Here is a 14,690-nt window from a genome sequence, read left to right on the forward strand (position 1 = left end):
CTTAGGAGAAAAAAAGACATATATTCAGATTCAAATAAAAATAAAAAAAACTGCTTTGAAATTGATGTTTTCAATTTGAATTTAAACCGTTTTAACTATAAGAACAAATAAAATGGACACTGAAAACACAAGAAATGACTACATTTTGGCTGTAAAATTGAGGGATTTTCTATGTTTTGCAGCAAAATAAGAAGCATTTGCAAAGAAAACTAAAGCTGAAGATCTTTTACTGTGCATGATGTGATCAGTGGGTGAGAGTCCTTGCTTTTCAGTCAGATTTTTAATGGTTTATCATGATAACAATTAATTGTGTATTTTTTATTATTATTATTTTCTTTTTAGATATATGTTGATCATCTTCTCAAATGCTAATTTTTATTTCTGCATTTTAGGGGCATTTTTTTATGCAAATGACAAATCCAAGATCAATGAACTAAATTTGAAAATCAATTTCCTTATTTGTATGGAAAATGTTCTTGTTATGGAAGTTTTACTATTATGAAATTCATAAAATTACATGAAGAAATGACTGAGCCAAACCCTTTTGGTTTTAATATTTATTGAAGTGTAACCAGAAAGGAAGAAATAAGTGTAGTGCACCCAATTGTCTAGTAACAAACATGGATAACATATGGTCACCTCTATGTTGTGTGAAGAAATATGATACAATTAGTTTTTGTTCATTAAATGTTTCTTAGTGTTTTTCTCTGGCTGAAACAAAATGATGAAACACTTTGGAGCAAATATACACAGTATCAGTCCAAAACTGGAGGCCAGAATAGCAAATATCTCCACAGCCACAGTAAATTTCCCAGGAGAGCTGACATAAGCTGGGATGAAGGTGATCCAGACTGCACAGAATATCAACATGCTGAAGGTTATCATCTTGGCTTCGTTGAAATTATCAGGTAGTTTCCGAGCTAGAACAGCTAACACAAAGCAAAACACAGCCAGCAGGCCGATGTAGCCGAGCACAGCCCAGAAACCAACAGCAGAGCCTAACGCACATTCCAGGATGATCTTCTCCTTGTAGGTGGTCAGATTTTTCACTGGGAAGGGAGGACACACAACCAACCAAATGATACATATAACAACCTGAATAAATGTAAAAGATACAACAGTCATTCTTTGCTGTGGAGGACCAAACCATTTCATAGCATTACTACCAGGAAGTGTAGCTTTAAAGGCCATTAGAACCACTATAGTTTTGCCAAGAACACAGGAGATACAGAGAACAAATGTGATGCCAAAAGCTGTGTGCCGCAGCATGCAGGACCACTCAGAGGGGGCTCCAATGAAAGTTAATGAACATAAGAAACACAGAGTCAGAGAGAAGAGCAGCAGGAAGCTCAGCTCAGAGTTGTTGGCTCTGACAATTGGAGTTGTTCTGTGATGGTAGAAAATCACTGATGTAACAATGGCCAGAAAGGCTCCACTGATTGACACTACAGTCAGGATGATTGACAGAACTTCATCGAAGGAAAGAAACTCCACAGGTTTTGGGAAACAAGCATCTCTCTTTGGATTTGGCCAGAACTCTCCTGGACACGGGAAGCAATCAGGGGAATCTGAAAGACATGTATAAAATCAGTTTACTACAAAAATATTTTCAGTTGATGCAGTTTTTCATTAAACCAATTGAATTTACCTGTCATATTACTGATCTCTCCTTCAGGACATGGTATACAGTCATAGCAGCAGATTGGTTTTCCTTTCTGCAACACTTTGCGAGTTCCTGGAGGACAACTCTCTGAACAAACTGACACTGGAACCTGAAACAGAGACACAAACAAAATAGAAGTTTAAAAACAAAATATTTATGTTATGCAACTTTAGCTAAACATCTAGACAACATTTAAATAGTTAAACTTTTGTCATTACTTCTAAGCTGCCTTCCACCCAAGTTATGTTTCTGTTGATTTTGAACTTCTGGCCTTCTGGTAGCGATGCGTCATAAAACCCCACAGTCACCGGCTCAATGGCTCCTCTCTCATTCGTCTGCCAGTTTACCAGTTCGTAGAAAGCCACTGGATCCCCATTCGCATCAAATGACACATGATAACCATTTTGGGAAAAGTTGACTTTCTTGAGCTCCGTTAAAACCTGAGTGTGATTCAAAGGGATAAAGATGGAAAGATATTGAGGTACATGTATTACCATAATTATGATATTTCAGTTCAGAAAAGCTAAATCACTGGTAAACACTGAAAATCCCCCAAACCTCTTCAGACTCCAGCCTGATGGATTTGTCAGCAGTGAAATTAGTTTTTTGAAACCGTGTGGCTTGAATAGCATGAGCTATTGCATAAACAGCTTTGTACACCATGTTAGTAATTCTCAACTGTGATGTTTCAGTGTACGGACTTTTAAGTGTCTTTAGATCTTCTTGTCCGTTGCACATTGTCTTTTGTGTATCTCCACCTAAAGGTAGAAGAAAAGGGAGGCAAATGCTGAAGCTCATTTTCATCAGTCTTACTCTTGTTCTTATATCTTTATAAACTAATCACATTCTGTTCATCTGTTCAGCCTTCATGGAGAATGATAGGTATGATTGATGGCTAAGACGACAATAAATACTGTTAGTCAGTTGAAAAAAAATATTTTAACTCAAGTCAAAATACCAGATTATGTTTGAATATTTTCCATAAAGGTACTTTATGCTGGTAGAAATGTGAATTCTCCCACATTTAACCAACACCTTACAAGCATAAGGTAATCACAAAAGTCTGAAAAGAGGACTTAGGTGTACTGAATTAGCAATTAACCTGAAAAATCTCACTTTTTCTTAGCGTGCAATTGAAGGCATCCTCCCAGAACTCAGAGAGTACCGGGGAAGCAGCCACTTCAGAGGGAGACAGATCCAGAAGGAAATTTCTAAATCCAGGAATGACAGATTGCTGAATAGCCACTCCGATGGCCCCAGCACAGGAAGTGAAACGTAACATATCCATGTCAGTGAACCAGGCCTCGCTTCCGATCCACTGACGAGGCGGAGAAGGATCCCGTGACAGTTCTTCCAGCAGGAGCTTCATCTCTCCGATAGCTGCAAATGCCACCACAACCGTTGCCGTGGACCTGGAGGGACATTAAATGCATCATCTTTAACTAACACATCACACCTTTTATTAGAAAAATAATATAGACCACTTGTATTTCGAAGAACGTTTGTAAAGGTTGCTGATGGACATCAATGCAATGTATACAAGCAGGAATTACAGAAACCTCCGGATAATATCAGCGACTCTTTGGATTTTGCTGCGCGGGTTGGTCCGATAGAAGGCTTCAGAGTACTCCACGCAGATCCCCTCTCGGAGTGCGACTTCTAGAAAAGCTGCCATGCCATTATTTCCATAATCTGAGTCCGACCGGACGGCTCCAATCCAAGTCCAGCCAAAGTGTTTCACCAGTTTGGCCAGAGCGTCAGCTTGAAACTGGTCACTGGGAATGGTTCTGAAAAACGTTGGATACTGCTTCTTATCTGATAGGCAGGCACACGTGGCGTAATGGCTCACCTAAAACAAAACAAACAAAACAAAAAAAGCAATCCAAACTCTTAAATGTAACAAATAAAGCAGCACAGGGTCATTGCATGTGTCCAAAATACAAACAGTTTACCTGTGGAATGTTAAAAGACCCAATAATGCGTGATATGCTGATGGACGGCGTGGACCCGGACTCAGCCACAACAGCCATCACCGCTCCAGACTGAGAGCAATTGTCACCCCCATAAAACACAGGATCTTGGCCGTTTGACAGCTGAAATGCTGCATGCACAGCCACAGGCACCGAGGCGCACGAGTCGTGGATCTGATAGCCCAGACTGACGTCGGCAAGAAGCTCCGTGCTGTTATTTATTTCTTCGATGGCGAAGATCATTGCACGAGCAAAGCGCACTTCACGGGGGTCTATCCTGCACAGAGAAACAATGTTCAACATGCGTCCACATGACTACAAAACCTAAGTAAAACACACAAGAAAAGACTTTCTGACCAATTGAATTTAAAATCCCTCCACACACTTGACACACTGCAAACATGAAAAACTTTGATCGTTTACTTCTAATGCCTAGTTTTTAGAAGTTACTGATGATGAGCAGTGCTTTACACATACATACTACAGTTAAATCTTATTTGATTCTGATGTAAAAGTCAATAACTAAAAAAAAAAAAAAAAAAAAAGTGTGGGATTTATTTCACATCTCTTAAAAGCACTGAAACATTTTCAGCATTTTAGTTTACCAAGAACTTAACTTCGGAATCCACTTGGTCTAAAACACTGACCTCCCTGAGCAGCTGGGAGACTCGGGTGCTGTGGTGTAGTTGTTCTCCAGCGTGTGCATGCTGTTGTGGATGGAGAAAACGCCGCCGATAACGTAGTCCCCGTCCACGGAGAACGCAGGTAAACGAGCTGCAGGCTACATTTCTCTGGAAGACCAGCTGAATTGTTCTGAGCCAATATTGACTTCACCTCCAACAGACCCAGACCCAGAACCATAAACGGAGCCAGCATCCCCATCCCTCAAGTGCAGGAAGGTGTGTTCTGTCTTTTTTTATACCTTCTTTCCTGAGAAAGGACGCCGTCACACAACGGCTCCACAACAAGTCTTTTAATTGGGCGTGCTTCGTGTGTTTACTTCCCCATTCACATCCGTATCCTGCTTATTTTGTCTCTTTGTAACGTTTCCATTGAAACCACTGGACATAATTTAGAATGTATATTTTACCCTGATCCAAATATATTCTGCTTCCTATGAGTTTTAGTTTATGGTGGAAGAAATTGACTTGGAAAACAAATTATGTTATTTCTATAAATTATTTTCATTTCATTCTTTAAAAAAAACAAAACATTTTTAAGTAACTTTATCTTTTTGTCCTTCTGCTGATATCATTTCTAAATATTAAATGACTGATGTTTCAATCAGTTACTCAGTACTTGCGTATCCCTGTTACCAAACACTTTATTTTTGTGTATTTTCTTAGACATCTATTTTAACTTTAACTGGAGCGAGACGTACTAAGTCTGGTTCTCTACCCAGCTTTTGTCCTTTGTCTCTCTACATCTGAAGATCTACGACCTCTATTCACACAAATGTTACTAACCTGCGTGAAGTTTTAATGAAGTGACGCAACAGAGAAAAGTTCAAGTAGTTTTAAATGTGTAGTTTTTATTTTTTTCTTTGCTTCACACAAACATATCCAATAAAAGACCAGGACCTGACAATGATAACATTTTAAACTACTAGGAAATAAAGATAAATATGATAACTGGCAATATCTGGTCTAACATATTTGACTCGATCAAGACTTAATGATTTCTCCCCTTACATATTTTTCTTGACACTTGGTTTTGTTTTCACACTTCAATGTTTCATATTAATGCTTTTCAAACTGAAACTCTTTCATGGAGGCCATTTTTTTCTTTTTTAATAGCTCAAATACAAACGCATAATTTAAATAAGGCAACTTAGATTTGGAAACTTTTAAATGCTGTTCTGTGTTCTTTTGTGACCTCCTACGTGAATTAACACAGTTTTTATCACATCTGTTCAGAGTGGATTAGATAAGTTATTTTAAACCTAAATTAAATTAGCATTGACGACAGCATTTTGTCAATGATAGTTCAAACAAACTGTTATTATGTTTGTTTTGAAGCTACCAGTATTATTTTTGATCATCTGAAACATTTTAGTGTGAAAAAGCAATAACAAGAAAGTCCACTGATAAAAAAAAATCTAATTACCGAAACATTTTTTAAAAAGTTAAATAAAACAATTTTTGTGTGTCACGTTAGTGTTGGTTTTTATTCATTAAATGTTTTTTAGTGTTTTTCTCTGGCCGAAACAAAATGATGAAACACTTTGGAGCAAATATACACAGTATCAGTCCAAAACTGGAGGCCAGAATAGCAAAAATCTCCACAGCCACAGTAAATTTCCCAGGAGAGCTGACATAAGCTGGGATGAAGGTGATCCAGACTGCACAGAATATCAACATGCTGAAGGTTATCATCTTGGCTTCGTTGAAATTATCAGGTAGTTTCCGAGCTAGAACAGCTAACACAAAGCAAAACACAGCCAGCAGGCCGATGTAGCCGAGCACAGCCCAGAAACCAACAGCAGAGCCTAACGCACATTCCAGGATGATCTTCTCCTTGTAGGTGGTCAGATTTTTCACTGGGAAGGGAGGACTCACAACCAACCAAATGATACATATTATAACCTGAATAAATGTAAAAGATACTACAGTCATTCTTTGCTGTGGAGGACCAAACCATTTCATAGCATTACTACCAGGAAGTGTAGCTTTAAAGGCCATTAGAACCACTATAGTTTTGCCAAGAACACAGGAGATACAGAGAACAAATGTGATGCCAAACGCTGTGTGCCGCAGCATGCAGGACCACTCAGAGGGGGCTCCAATGAAAGTTAATGAACATAAGAAACACAGAGTCAGAGAGAAGAGCAGCAGGAAGCTCAGCTCAGAGTTGTTGGCTCTGACAATTGGAGTTGTTCTATGATGGAAGAAAAGCATTCCTGTAATAATGGCCAGAAAGGCTCCACCAACAGAAAATACAGCCAAGATGATTGACAGGACTTCATCGAAGGAAAGAAATTCTACTGGTTTGTGGAAACAAGCATCTTTCTTTGAATTTGGCCAGAACTCTCCTGGACATGGAATGCAATCAGGAGAATCTGAAATGTAAAGCAAAAACATTTGTGAATTCATTGATATTTTTTGCCAAGCTGGTGTTTAGAAATGTTTAACTTCACCTGTCATGTTGCTGATCTCTCCTTCAGGACATGGTATACAGTCATAGCAGCAGATTGGTTTTCCTTTCTGCAACACTTTACGAGTTCCTGGAGGACAACTCTCTGAACAAACTGATACTGGAACCTGAAACAGAGAAAATGTGCAAATTTGAGCAAAATAATTTCAGAAGTAGCACAACACATTTGTATTGCTTCAGCATTTATCATTACTTGAGTGCCACCTGCGACCCAGGTTATTTTCCTGTTGATACGGAAAGTCTGCCCTTCTGGCAGCGATGCGTCATAAAACCCCACCGTTAAAGGAACGATTGTTCTGCTCTCACTCTTCTGCCAGTTCACCAGGTCATAAAAAGCCACTGGATCCCCATTCCCATCAAATGACACATGGTAACCATTTTGGGAAAAGTTGACTTTCTTAAGCTCAGTAAAAACCTGTTGGAGTTGCAAAGCGATAAATATCAGAAGATTTAAAGTAAAGCATTTTTCATTAGATTGATATTTCAATTCAATAAAGTGTTTGATTCCCAGACCTCTTTTGACTCCAGTCTTTTGACTCCAGTTTGAAGAAGGGTGAAATTTACTTTTTGAAACAAAGCGTTATGAATAGCATGTGCTATTGCATAAACAGCCTTGTACATCATGTTCGATATTCTCAGCTGAGATGTATCGGTGTACGGACTCTGGAGTGTCGTCAAGTCTTCTTTTCCATTACACATTCTTTTGGATGTACGGTCGCCTAAAAATACAGAAAAAGAATCCAGACATATAGTTTTAGATTCTTGCTCTGCAGAGTTCTTCATCATCTCACAAAGTGCTTGAACTCTACATGAAACTTTTTCCACGCAGGTTAAAACGTTTGCGTTGACATGCCTCATTTTACATTCTTATACTTCACTTAAGTCATGCTATGTTTTTCCAACACAGATGATCCACATTTTTTCAAAAAGAAGCAAGCAACATGTGGACCTTTTGGGGTTTCAAATATGCTCATTTCCAAAAAACGGCAACAACAAAATCAACAACTCACTTTCTGTCAGGCTGCAGTTGAACGCATCCTCCCAGAACTCAGTCAGCACTGACGAGCCACGCACTTCTGAGGGAGAGAGATCCAGGAGGAAATCTCTAAAGCCGGGGATGACAGATTGCTGGATGGCAACTCCGATGGCCCCCGCACAGAAAGTGTAGCTCAGCAGTTGTGGTTCGGTTATCCAGGCCTCACTTCCGACCCACTGGCGAGGCGGAGGAGGCTCCTGAGCCAACTCCTCTAACAGGATCTTCATGTCTCCAATTGCTGTAAAAGCCACCACGACTTTTGATGTTGACCTGGAGAGACATAAAATGCATTAATGCAAACTGATATATCGCTTATTTTTAAATCAATTATAATAAAAGAAATAATTTGGTTTAAGAGAATGTTTATCTGATTTGATGATGCACATCAATGCAAGGAGCATATGTGGGCCACACAGGAACCTTCTGATAATATCAGCGACTCTTTTGATTTTGCTGCGCGGGTCGGTCCGATAGAAGGCTTCAGAGTACTCCACGCAGATCCCCTCTCGGAGTGCGACTTCTAGAAAGGCTGCCATGCCGTTATTTCCATAATCCGAGTCCGACCGGACAGCTCCAATCCAAGTCCAGCCAAAGTGTTTCACCAGCTTGGCCAGGGCGTCAGCTTGGTAATAATCACTGGGAATTGTTCTGAAAAAATTGGGATACTGTTTCTTATCTGAAAGGCAGGCACACGTGGAGTAGGGACTCACCTAAAAAAAGAAAAGAAAACCAGAAAAATTAAGAAAACAATGAAGCCTATAAAGACAATCAAAGAAGCAGAATATTTCATTTTGCAAAAATCTAAATTATTTACCAGGGGAATGTTAAACGGTCCCGTAACATGCGATATGCTCATGGACGGCGTGGATCCAAACTCACCAACGACAGCCATCACCACACCAGAGTGAGAACAGTTGTCGCCTGAATTAAACACGGAGTCATTGCCGTTTAGCAGCTGAATTGCTGCATGCATGGCCACGGGTACGGAGGCGCACGAGTCGTGGATCTGATATCCGAGTTTGACTCCTGGCAGCAGCTCCGTGCTGTTATTGATCTCCTCAATGGCAAAGATCATTGCTCGAGTGAGGCGCACACCGCGGGGGTCCACCCTGCACACACAACAGAAATAAAGAGAACAAGGATAATAAGCATTTTGTTACAAAACATTATGCATAGAAATGTTGCCTGGCCAATACATGTCATTGCAAAGTTCAAAACGATGTGAACATTCTAATAATCAATCCTAATGTATCTATTTCATCATTTTTAAAAAATGTTCATATAAGCGCTTTGTTTTACAGGAAGAAATCAAGGCACCTTCACAAGTGATGATTTCGCTCTGATAGAACAGCCGTCATATTAAAATAAGAAAATACATGTGATGCATTTTTATACAATACAAAATAAATAAAAGTTGAGTTTTGAGTTTTTTTTGTATGCCATACAAAAAAAAATCACTTAACCAGAATTTAGCATCATTTCCACCTCCTCACTTACTAACCTCCCTGTGCAGCTTAGAGTCTGAGGTGCTGTGTTGTAGTTGTTGTCCAGTGTGTGCATGTTGTGGTGGATAGAGTAAACGCCTCCGATGAGGTAGTCCCCATCCTCAGAGAACGCGGGCGTATGAGCGGCACCCTGCAGGGTGCATACTGAAGACCGCGAAGCCATCAAACCAGCATCGCTGGATGGAAGACCCACTGATTTTTCCAGGCTATTGACAGATTCAACAAGACCAACAATCATGTTCACATCAAGCAGACTAAGAGCCAATGCCAGGCCAAGACACAAAGCTGAGACTCCCATCCCTGAAGAGCATGAAGGCGTGTTGCAGCTTTTCTATATAGCGTTCGCTGTTTGTCGCGGGAGACTGGAGTGAATGTCGAAGCACAATAGGCTGAAATCAAGGCTTTTAATTGGATGACCTTCATGTTTACGTTTTTTCTTTGTACGTCTTTGTTTTGTTGCTGAAGTGTTAACACTGATCAAATCCGCAATGTGACTGGACCTTCGTTTTATGAACATATCGCTGCTTTGTGAGGTTTAAGATTCTTAGCATAAAACTTTAAGTCTGACAGTGTAAAGGAAACTCTGGTTTTCTGAAAAGTTGTGAGGCTATTCCTTTTATTTTTTTCATTGTCTTCACATTGTTAGTTTAAAAGGCAGTCGGGAATTACTGTCTGTACCTACTGCTTTATGTGCATTGCTCATTTTCAGACAATTAAGGGGGTTTATTGCTTTAATTTTGATAAACTATCAAGTGCCAAATGTACCTTTTCAGGGGTTAAAATTTGAGACGTCACAGAGCAAGAAGTTTGACAGTCATGGCAGAACTGCTTAGAGTTAATCCCCAGATTATTCATACCCCTGGCAGATTTAGGTTTGTTATTTTTGAAGAAATCAAAAAGTTTATTCTCACTGAAAGTTTTGTTTGTATTTCAGACAAAATCCTTTTTATTTAATAATGAAACATTTCCAGTGTACCATGGTCAAAGACATTCAGGGATGTAGCAGAAGAGTCAAAATATTGTAAAAATGTTCACCTATTTGAAAAAGTCAAGAATTATACAGATTCATTACACATTGTGACAACTCCAAGTCTTTATTGTAGTTCTGATGATTATGGCTTAATGTTTTACACAAACAACTATTTAGTCATGGTATATTTTGTAGATGGGTGTTGGTTGTTGTCTTTAAGTACGAGTCAAGATTGACAGCAGTGAATTCAGACATATATTAACATTTATATTGCTTACAAATGTAAATGCTAGTTGACATATTGCCATGAAACAACTCAACCATATTGTTTCCAAACAATTTGATAGGGATATTTACTTTTTGTTCATTAAATATTTCTTGGAGTTCTTCTCTGGTTGAAACAAAATGATGAAACACTTTGGAGCAAATATACACAGTATCAGTCCAAAACTGGAGGCCAGAATAGCAAATATCTCCACAGCCACAGTAAATTTCCCAGGAGAGCTGACATAAGCTGGGATGAAGGTGATCCAGACTGCACAGAATATCAACATGCTGAAGGTTATCATCTTGGCTTCGTTGAAATTATCAGGTAGTTTCCGAGCTAGAACAGCTAACACAAAGCAAAACACAGCCAGCAGGCCGATGTAGCCGAGCACAGCCCAGAAACCAACAGCAGAGCCTAACGCACATTCCAGGATGATCTTCTCCTTGTAGGTGGTCAGATTTTTCACTGGGAAGGGAGGACTCACAACCAACCAAATGATACATATAATAACCTGAATAAATGTAAAAGATACTACAGTCAATCTTTGTTGTGGAGGACCAAACCATTTCATAGCATTACTACCAGGAAGTGTAGCTTTAAAGGCCATTAGAACCACTATAGTTTTGCCAAGAACACAGGAGATACAGAGAACAAATGTGATGCCAAACGCTGTGTGCCGCAGCATGCAGGACCACTCAGAGGGGGCTCCAATGAAAGTTAATGAACATAAGAAACACAGAGTCAGAGAGAAGAGCAGCAGGAAGCTCAGCTCAGAGTTGTTGGCTCTGACAATTGGAGTTGTTCTGTGATGGAAGAAAATTACTGCCGTAACAATGGCCAGAAAGGCTCCACTGATTGAGACTACAGTCAGGATGATTGACAGAACTTCATCGAAGGAAAGAAACTCCACAGGTTTTGGGAAACAAGCATCTTTCTTTGGATTTGGCCAGAACTCTCTGGGACACGGGAAGCAATCAGGGGAATCTAAAATATAAAGCAAACACATTTGTTAATCAAATTGTATTTTTGTCAAGGTGGTGTTTAAAAATGTTTAACATTACCTGTCATGTTGCTGATCTCTCCTTCAGGACATGGTATACAGTCATAGCAGCAGATTGGTTTTCCTTTCTGCAACACTTTACGAGTTCCTGGAGGACAACTCTCTGAACAAACTGACACTGGAACCTGTATCACAAAACAAATGATCTTCTCAAGTATCAACAATGAACCAAAGGTTTATCTGTTTAAACGTTTCTCTCTTGTCCCATTACTTGAGTGCTGTCCTCCAACCAGGTTATGTTCCAGTTGATGTGGAACTGCTGGCCCTTTGGCAGTGATGCATCATAATATCCCACTTTTACCAGTTCAATAACTCCGCTGTCACTCTTCTGCCAGTTTACCAGCTCATAAAAAGCCACCGGATCCCCATTAGGGTCAAATGATACATGATAACCATTTCTAGAAAAATTTACTTTCTTCAGCTCTGAGAAAACCTGTGAAGCAACACAGCATTAAGGGGAAAGAAACAGACTATTTGCATTTAAATGCCTTGTAACAAAAATAATGAGGAATCTATCGTCAAAGAAATTGTTTAAAATCACTCTCTGTTGAAACAGACCTGGTTTGGGTCCAGTTTAATGTGTTTGTCACAGTGTATGGTTTCATTTGTTTTCTGGCAAACTGCATTGTGAATAGCGTGTGCTATTGCGTAAACAGCCTTGTATGCCATGTTGGTGATTCTTAACTGAGATGTTTCCGTGTACGGGTTAGAGAGTTTTCTTATGTCTTCCGTTCCGTCACAGATCCTTTTGTCTGGATCAGAACCTAATGACATGGAAAGATAAAACCAAATCTTATCAAAAATGCAACAAAACTTTCTGAGAGAGTCTTGTAAGATCTCATGATGTTTTATCTGCAATGTTAAAAGGTGGTATTAATCCCTGTACATGTAAGAAACATCTCATTCTGAGTAGTTTAAAATGTTTTGCTGAATTATTATGGAAGAAGATTCAAAGTTTTTTGGGGGGGTTCAATAGAAAAAATAATAATAAGGTATTGTTTTAATAGTAATTTGACCATTTTTCTCTTCAAACATGTTCTGGGTTGCAAACGCTGAAACAGGTAATCACTTTAGGGAGCTTAGTACAATTACTTTTCAGAAAAATACAAGTAAACTGTCTCACTTTTCAGCTTGCAGTTGAATGAATCCTCCCAGAACTCAGACAGCACTGAAGAGGCTGCCACTTGTTGGGGAGAAAGGTTGAGAAGGAAATCTCTTAGACCGGGAATGACTGACTGCTGAATGGCTACACCGACTGCCCCCGCACAGAAACTGAAACTCATCAGGTGTGGATCCGTTACCCAGGCCTCACTTCCAATCCACTGGCGAGGCGGAGGGGGGTCTTCAGCCAGCTCCTCTAAAAGAAATTTCATGTCGCCTGGAGCTGCAAATGCCACAACTACAGTTGATGTTGATCTGAGGAGAAATTATGAATGTATTATATAACATATAGCAGTCTAGTTTTGTTTTAGGTTTTTTTTTTGCAATCACATGGGGCAAATCAGTTTCTTTAATTGAATATTTGTCTAATTTGCTGAAACACTTCAATACAATGTATACATGCAGCAAGTATAGAAACCTCCGGATGACGTCAGCGACTCTTTGGATTTTGCTGCGCGGGTTGGTCCGATAGAAGGATTCGGAGTACTCCACACAGATCCCCTCTCTGAGCGCCGCCTCAAGAAAAGCTGCCATGCCGTTATTTCCATAATCCGAGTCCGACCGGACAGCTCCAATCCAAGTCCAGCCAAAGTGTTTCACCAGCTTGGCCAAGGCGTCAGCTTGGTACTGGTCACTGGGAATGGTTCTGAAAAATGTCGGATAGTGCTTCTTATCTGACAGGCAGGCACACGTGGCGTAGTGGCTCACCTAAAACAAAAAAGCAAATGAAGCTCATGTGCGTAGCCATTACAGGAGAGAGACGATTTCCTTAGGCAGAGAAGCTGTTCACCTGAGGGATCTTGAAGGACCCGATAACACGAGACATGCTGATGGATGGAGTGGATCCAGATTCCCCAATAACAGCCATTACGGCGCCAGACTGAGAGCATTCATCAGCTGTGTAAAACACAGAGTCGTGGCCGTTCGCTAGCTGAAACGCCACATGCACAGTGACAGGCACAGATGCGCAAGAATCGTGGATCTGATATCCCAGTTTCACAGCGGGCAGCAGCTCTGTGCTGTTGTTTATTTCCTCAATGGCAAAGATCATCGCACGAGAGAAGCGCAGTTCACGAGGGTCTATTCTGCACACACAAAGTATGAATGTGTAGCTTTCGCGTTTAAAAGACAAAGTGATTTGATGTGTTGCTACAAAGCAATCCAAAAGAAAATGTCGCTTGACCAATGCAGTACACCTCAGTATAAAGTAAAAGATTAGGAACCATCTTTTTAATAAAAAACCCAACCCTAAATAGGTTGTTTTCATTCTTTTAAAGTTATTACAAACTTTCAAAGTTTTAAAACAGAATTTTACAACAGAAAAAGTCAACTAAGACAAATGATCACAGCCTATGTCAATGATGAAAAAACATAACAGCTCAGCTGTTCAGTTCAACATAATTTCCACCCTCTACTCACTTACTAACCTCCCGGTGCACCTGAGAGGCTCTGGAGCTGTGGTGTAGTCATTATCTACCATGTGCATGTTGGCATGGATTGAGAAAACACCTCCAACGATGTAGTCGCCCTCCATTGAGAAGGCAGGTAAATGAGCAGAACCCTGCAAGCTGCACTTCAAAGATGAACTCCCCCCAATATTAACCCCATCAGCGTTACCATCAGACCCACCCCAACCAACCACAGTTCTAACCTCAAACAGACACAAGGCCGATGCCAGGCCCATAAACAGAGCTGAGAAGCCCATCCCTCATGTGCATGCAACATGTGCTTTATCCTTCTTATATCATTCTTTTTCTGTCAGAGGAGGAGATCTGAGTCTTTACCAGCAGCCTAAGATTGACCGTTTTAATTGGATGATTTCTGTGTGTTTAAGTTTCGAGGCGTGTCTTCTTCCTGTCTTTTTGTCTTTCATTCTTTTTCCCCACTTTATTTCTTATCTTTAC

At 40.0% G+C, this 14,690-nt stretch overlaps 3 protein-coding genes across 3 annotated transcripts; all 3 read right to left on the minus strand.

Annotated features, from left to right (window-relative positions):
* Nucleotides 1-669: 669 nt before the first annotated feature.
* On the minus strand, nucleotides 670-4,378 carry LOC122832493 (extracellular calcium-sensing receptor-like). The gene is made up of 8 exons (XM_044119310.1): nucleotides 4,281-4,378; nucleotides 3,616-3,910; nucleotides 3,223-3,512; nucleotides 2,780-3,075; nucleotides 2,222-2,421; nucleotides 1,882-2,103; nucleotides 1,649-1,772; nucleotides 670-1,568 (listed from the first exon to the last, which is right to left on the minus strand). The coding sequence occupies exons 1-8, from the start codon at nucleotides 4,337-4,339 to the stop codon at nucleotides 670-672; spliced, it is 2,385 nt and encodes a 794-aa protein (XP_043975245.1). The 5' UTR covers nucleotides 4,340-4,378.
* Nucleotides 4,379-5,786: 1,408 nt separating this feature from the next.
* Nucleotides 5,787-9,397, minus strand: LOC122832495 (extracellular calcium-sensing receptor-like). The gene is made up of 8 exons (XM_044119311.1): nucleotides 9,324-9,397; nucleotides 8,637-8,931; nucleotides 8,243-8,532; nucleotides 7,797-8,092; nucleotides 7,300-7,505; nucleotides 6,980-7,201; nucleotides 6,770-6,893; nucleotides 5,787-6,691 (listed from the first exon to the last, which is right to left on the minus strand). Exons 1-8 carry the CDS (start codon nucleotides 9,380-9,382, stop codon nucleotides 5,787-5,789), a joined length of 2,397 nt encoding a protein of 798 aa, XP_043975246.1. The 5' UTR covers nucleotides 9,383-9,397.
* Nucleotides 9,398-10,650: 1,253 nt separating this feature from the next.
* Nucleotides 10,651-14,311, minus strand: LOC122832496 (extracellular calcium-sensing receptor-like). Its single transcript, XM_044119312.1, has 8 exons — nucleotides 14,214-14,311; nucleotides 13,577-13,871; nucleotides 13,205-13,494; nucleotides 12,749-13,041; nucleotides 12,184-12,389; nucleotides 11,837-12,058; nucleotides 11,627-11,750; nucleotides 10,651-11,549 (listed from the first exon to the last, which is right to left on the minus strand). Exons 1-8 carry the CDS (start codon nucleotides 14,270-14,272, stop codon nucleotides 10,651-10,653), a joined length of 2,388 nt encoding a protein of 795 aa, XP_043975247.1. The 5' UTR covers nucleotides 14,273-14,311.
* Between the last annotated feature and the right edge of the window lie 379 nt (nucleotides 14,312-14,690).

This window comes from Gambusia affinis, linkage group LG06, assembly GCF_019740435.1.
Source record: "Gambusia affinis linkage group LG06, SWU_Gaff_1.0, whole genome shotgun sequence".
Taxonomy (NCBI): domain Eukaryota; kingdom Metazoa; phylum Chordata; class Actinopteri; order Cyprinodontiformes; family Poeciliidae; genus Gambusia; species Gambusia affinis.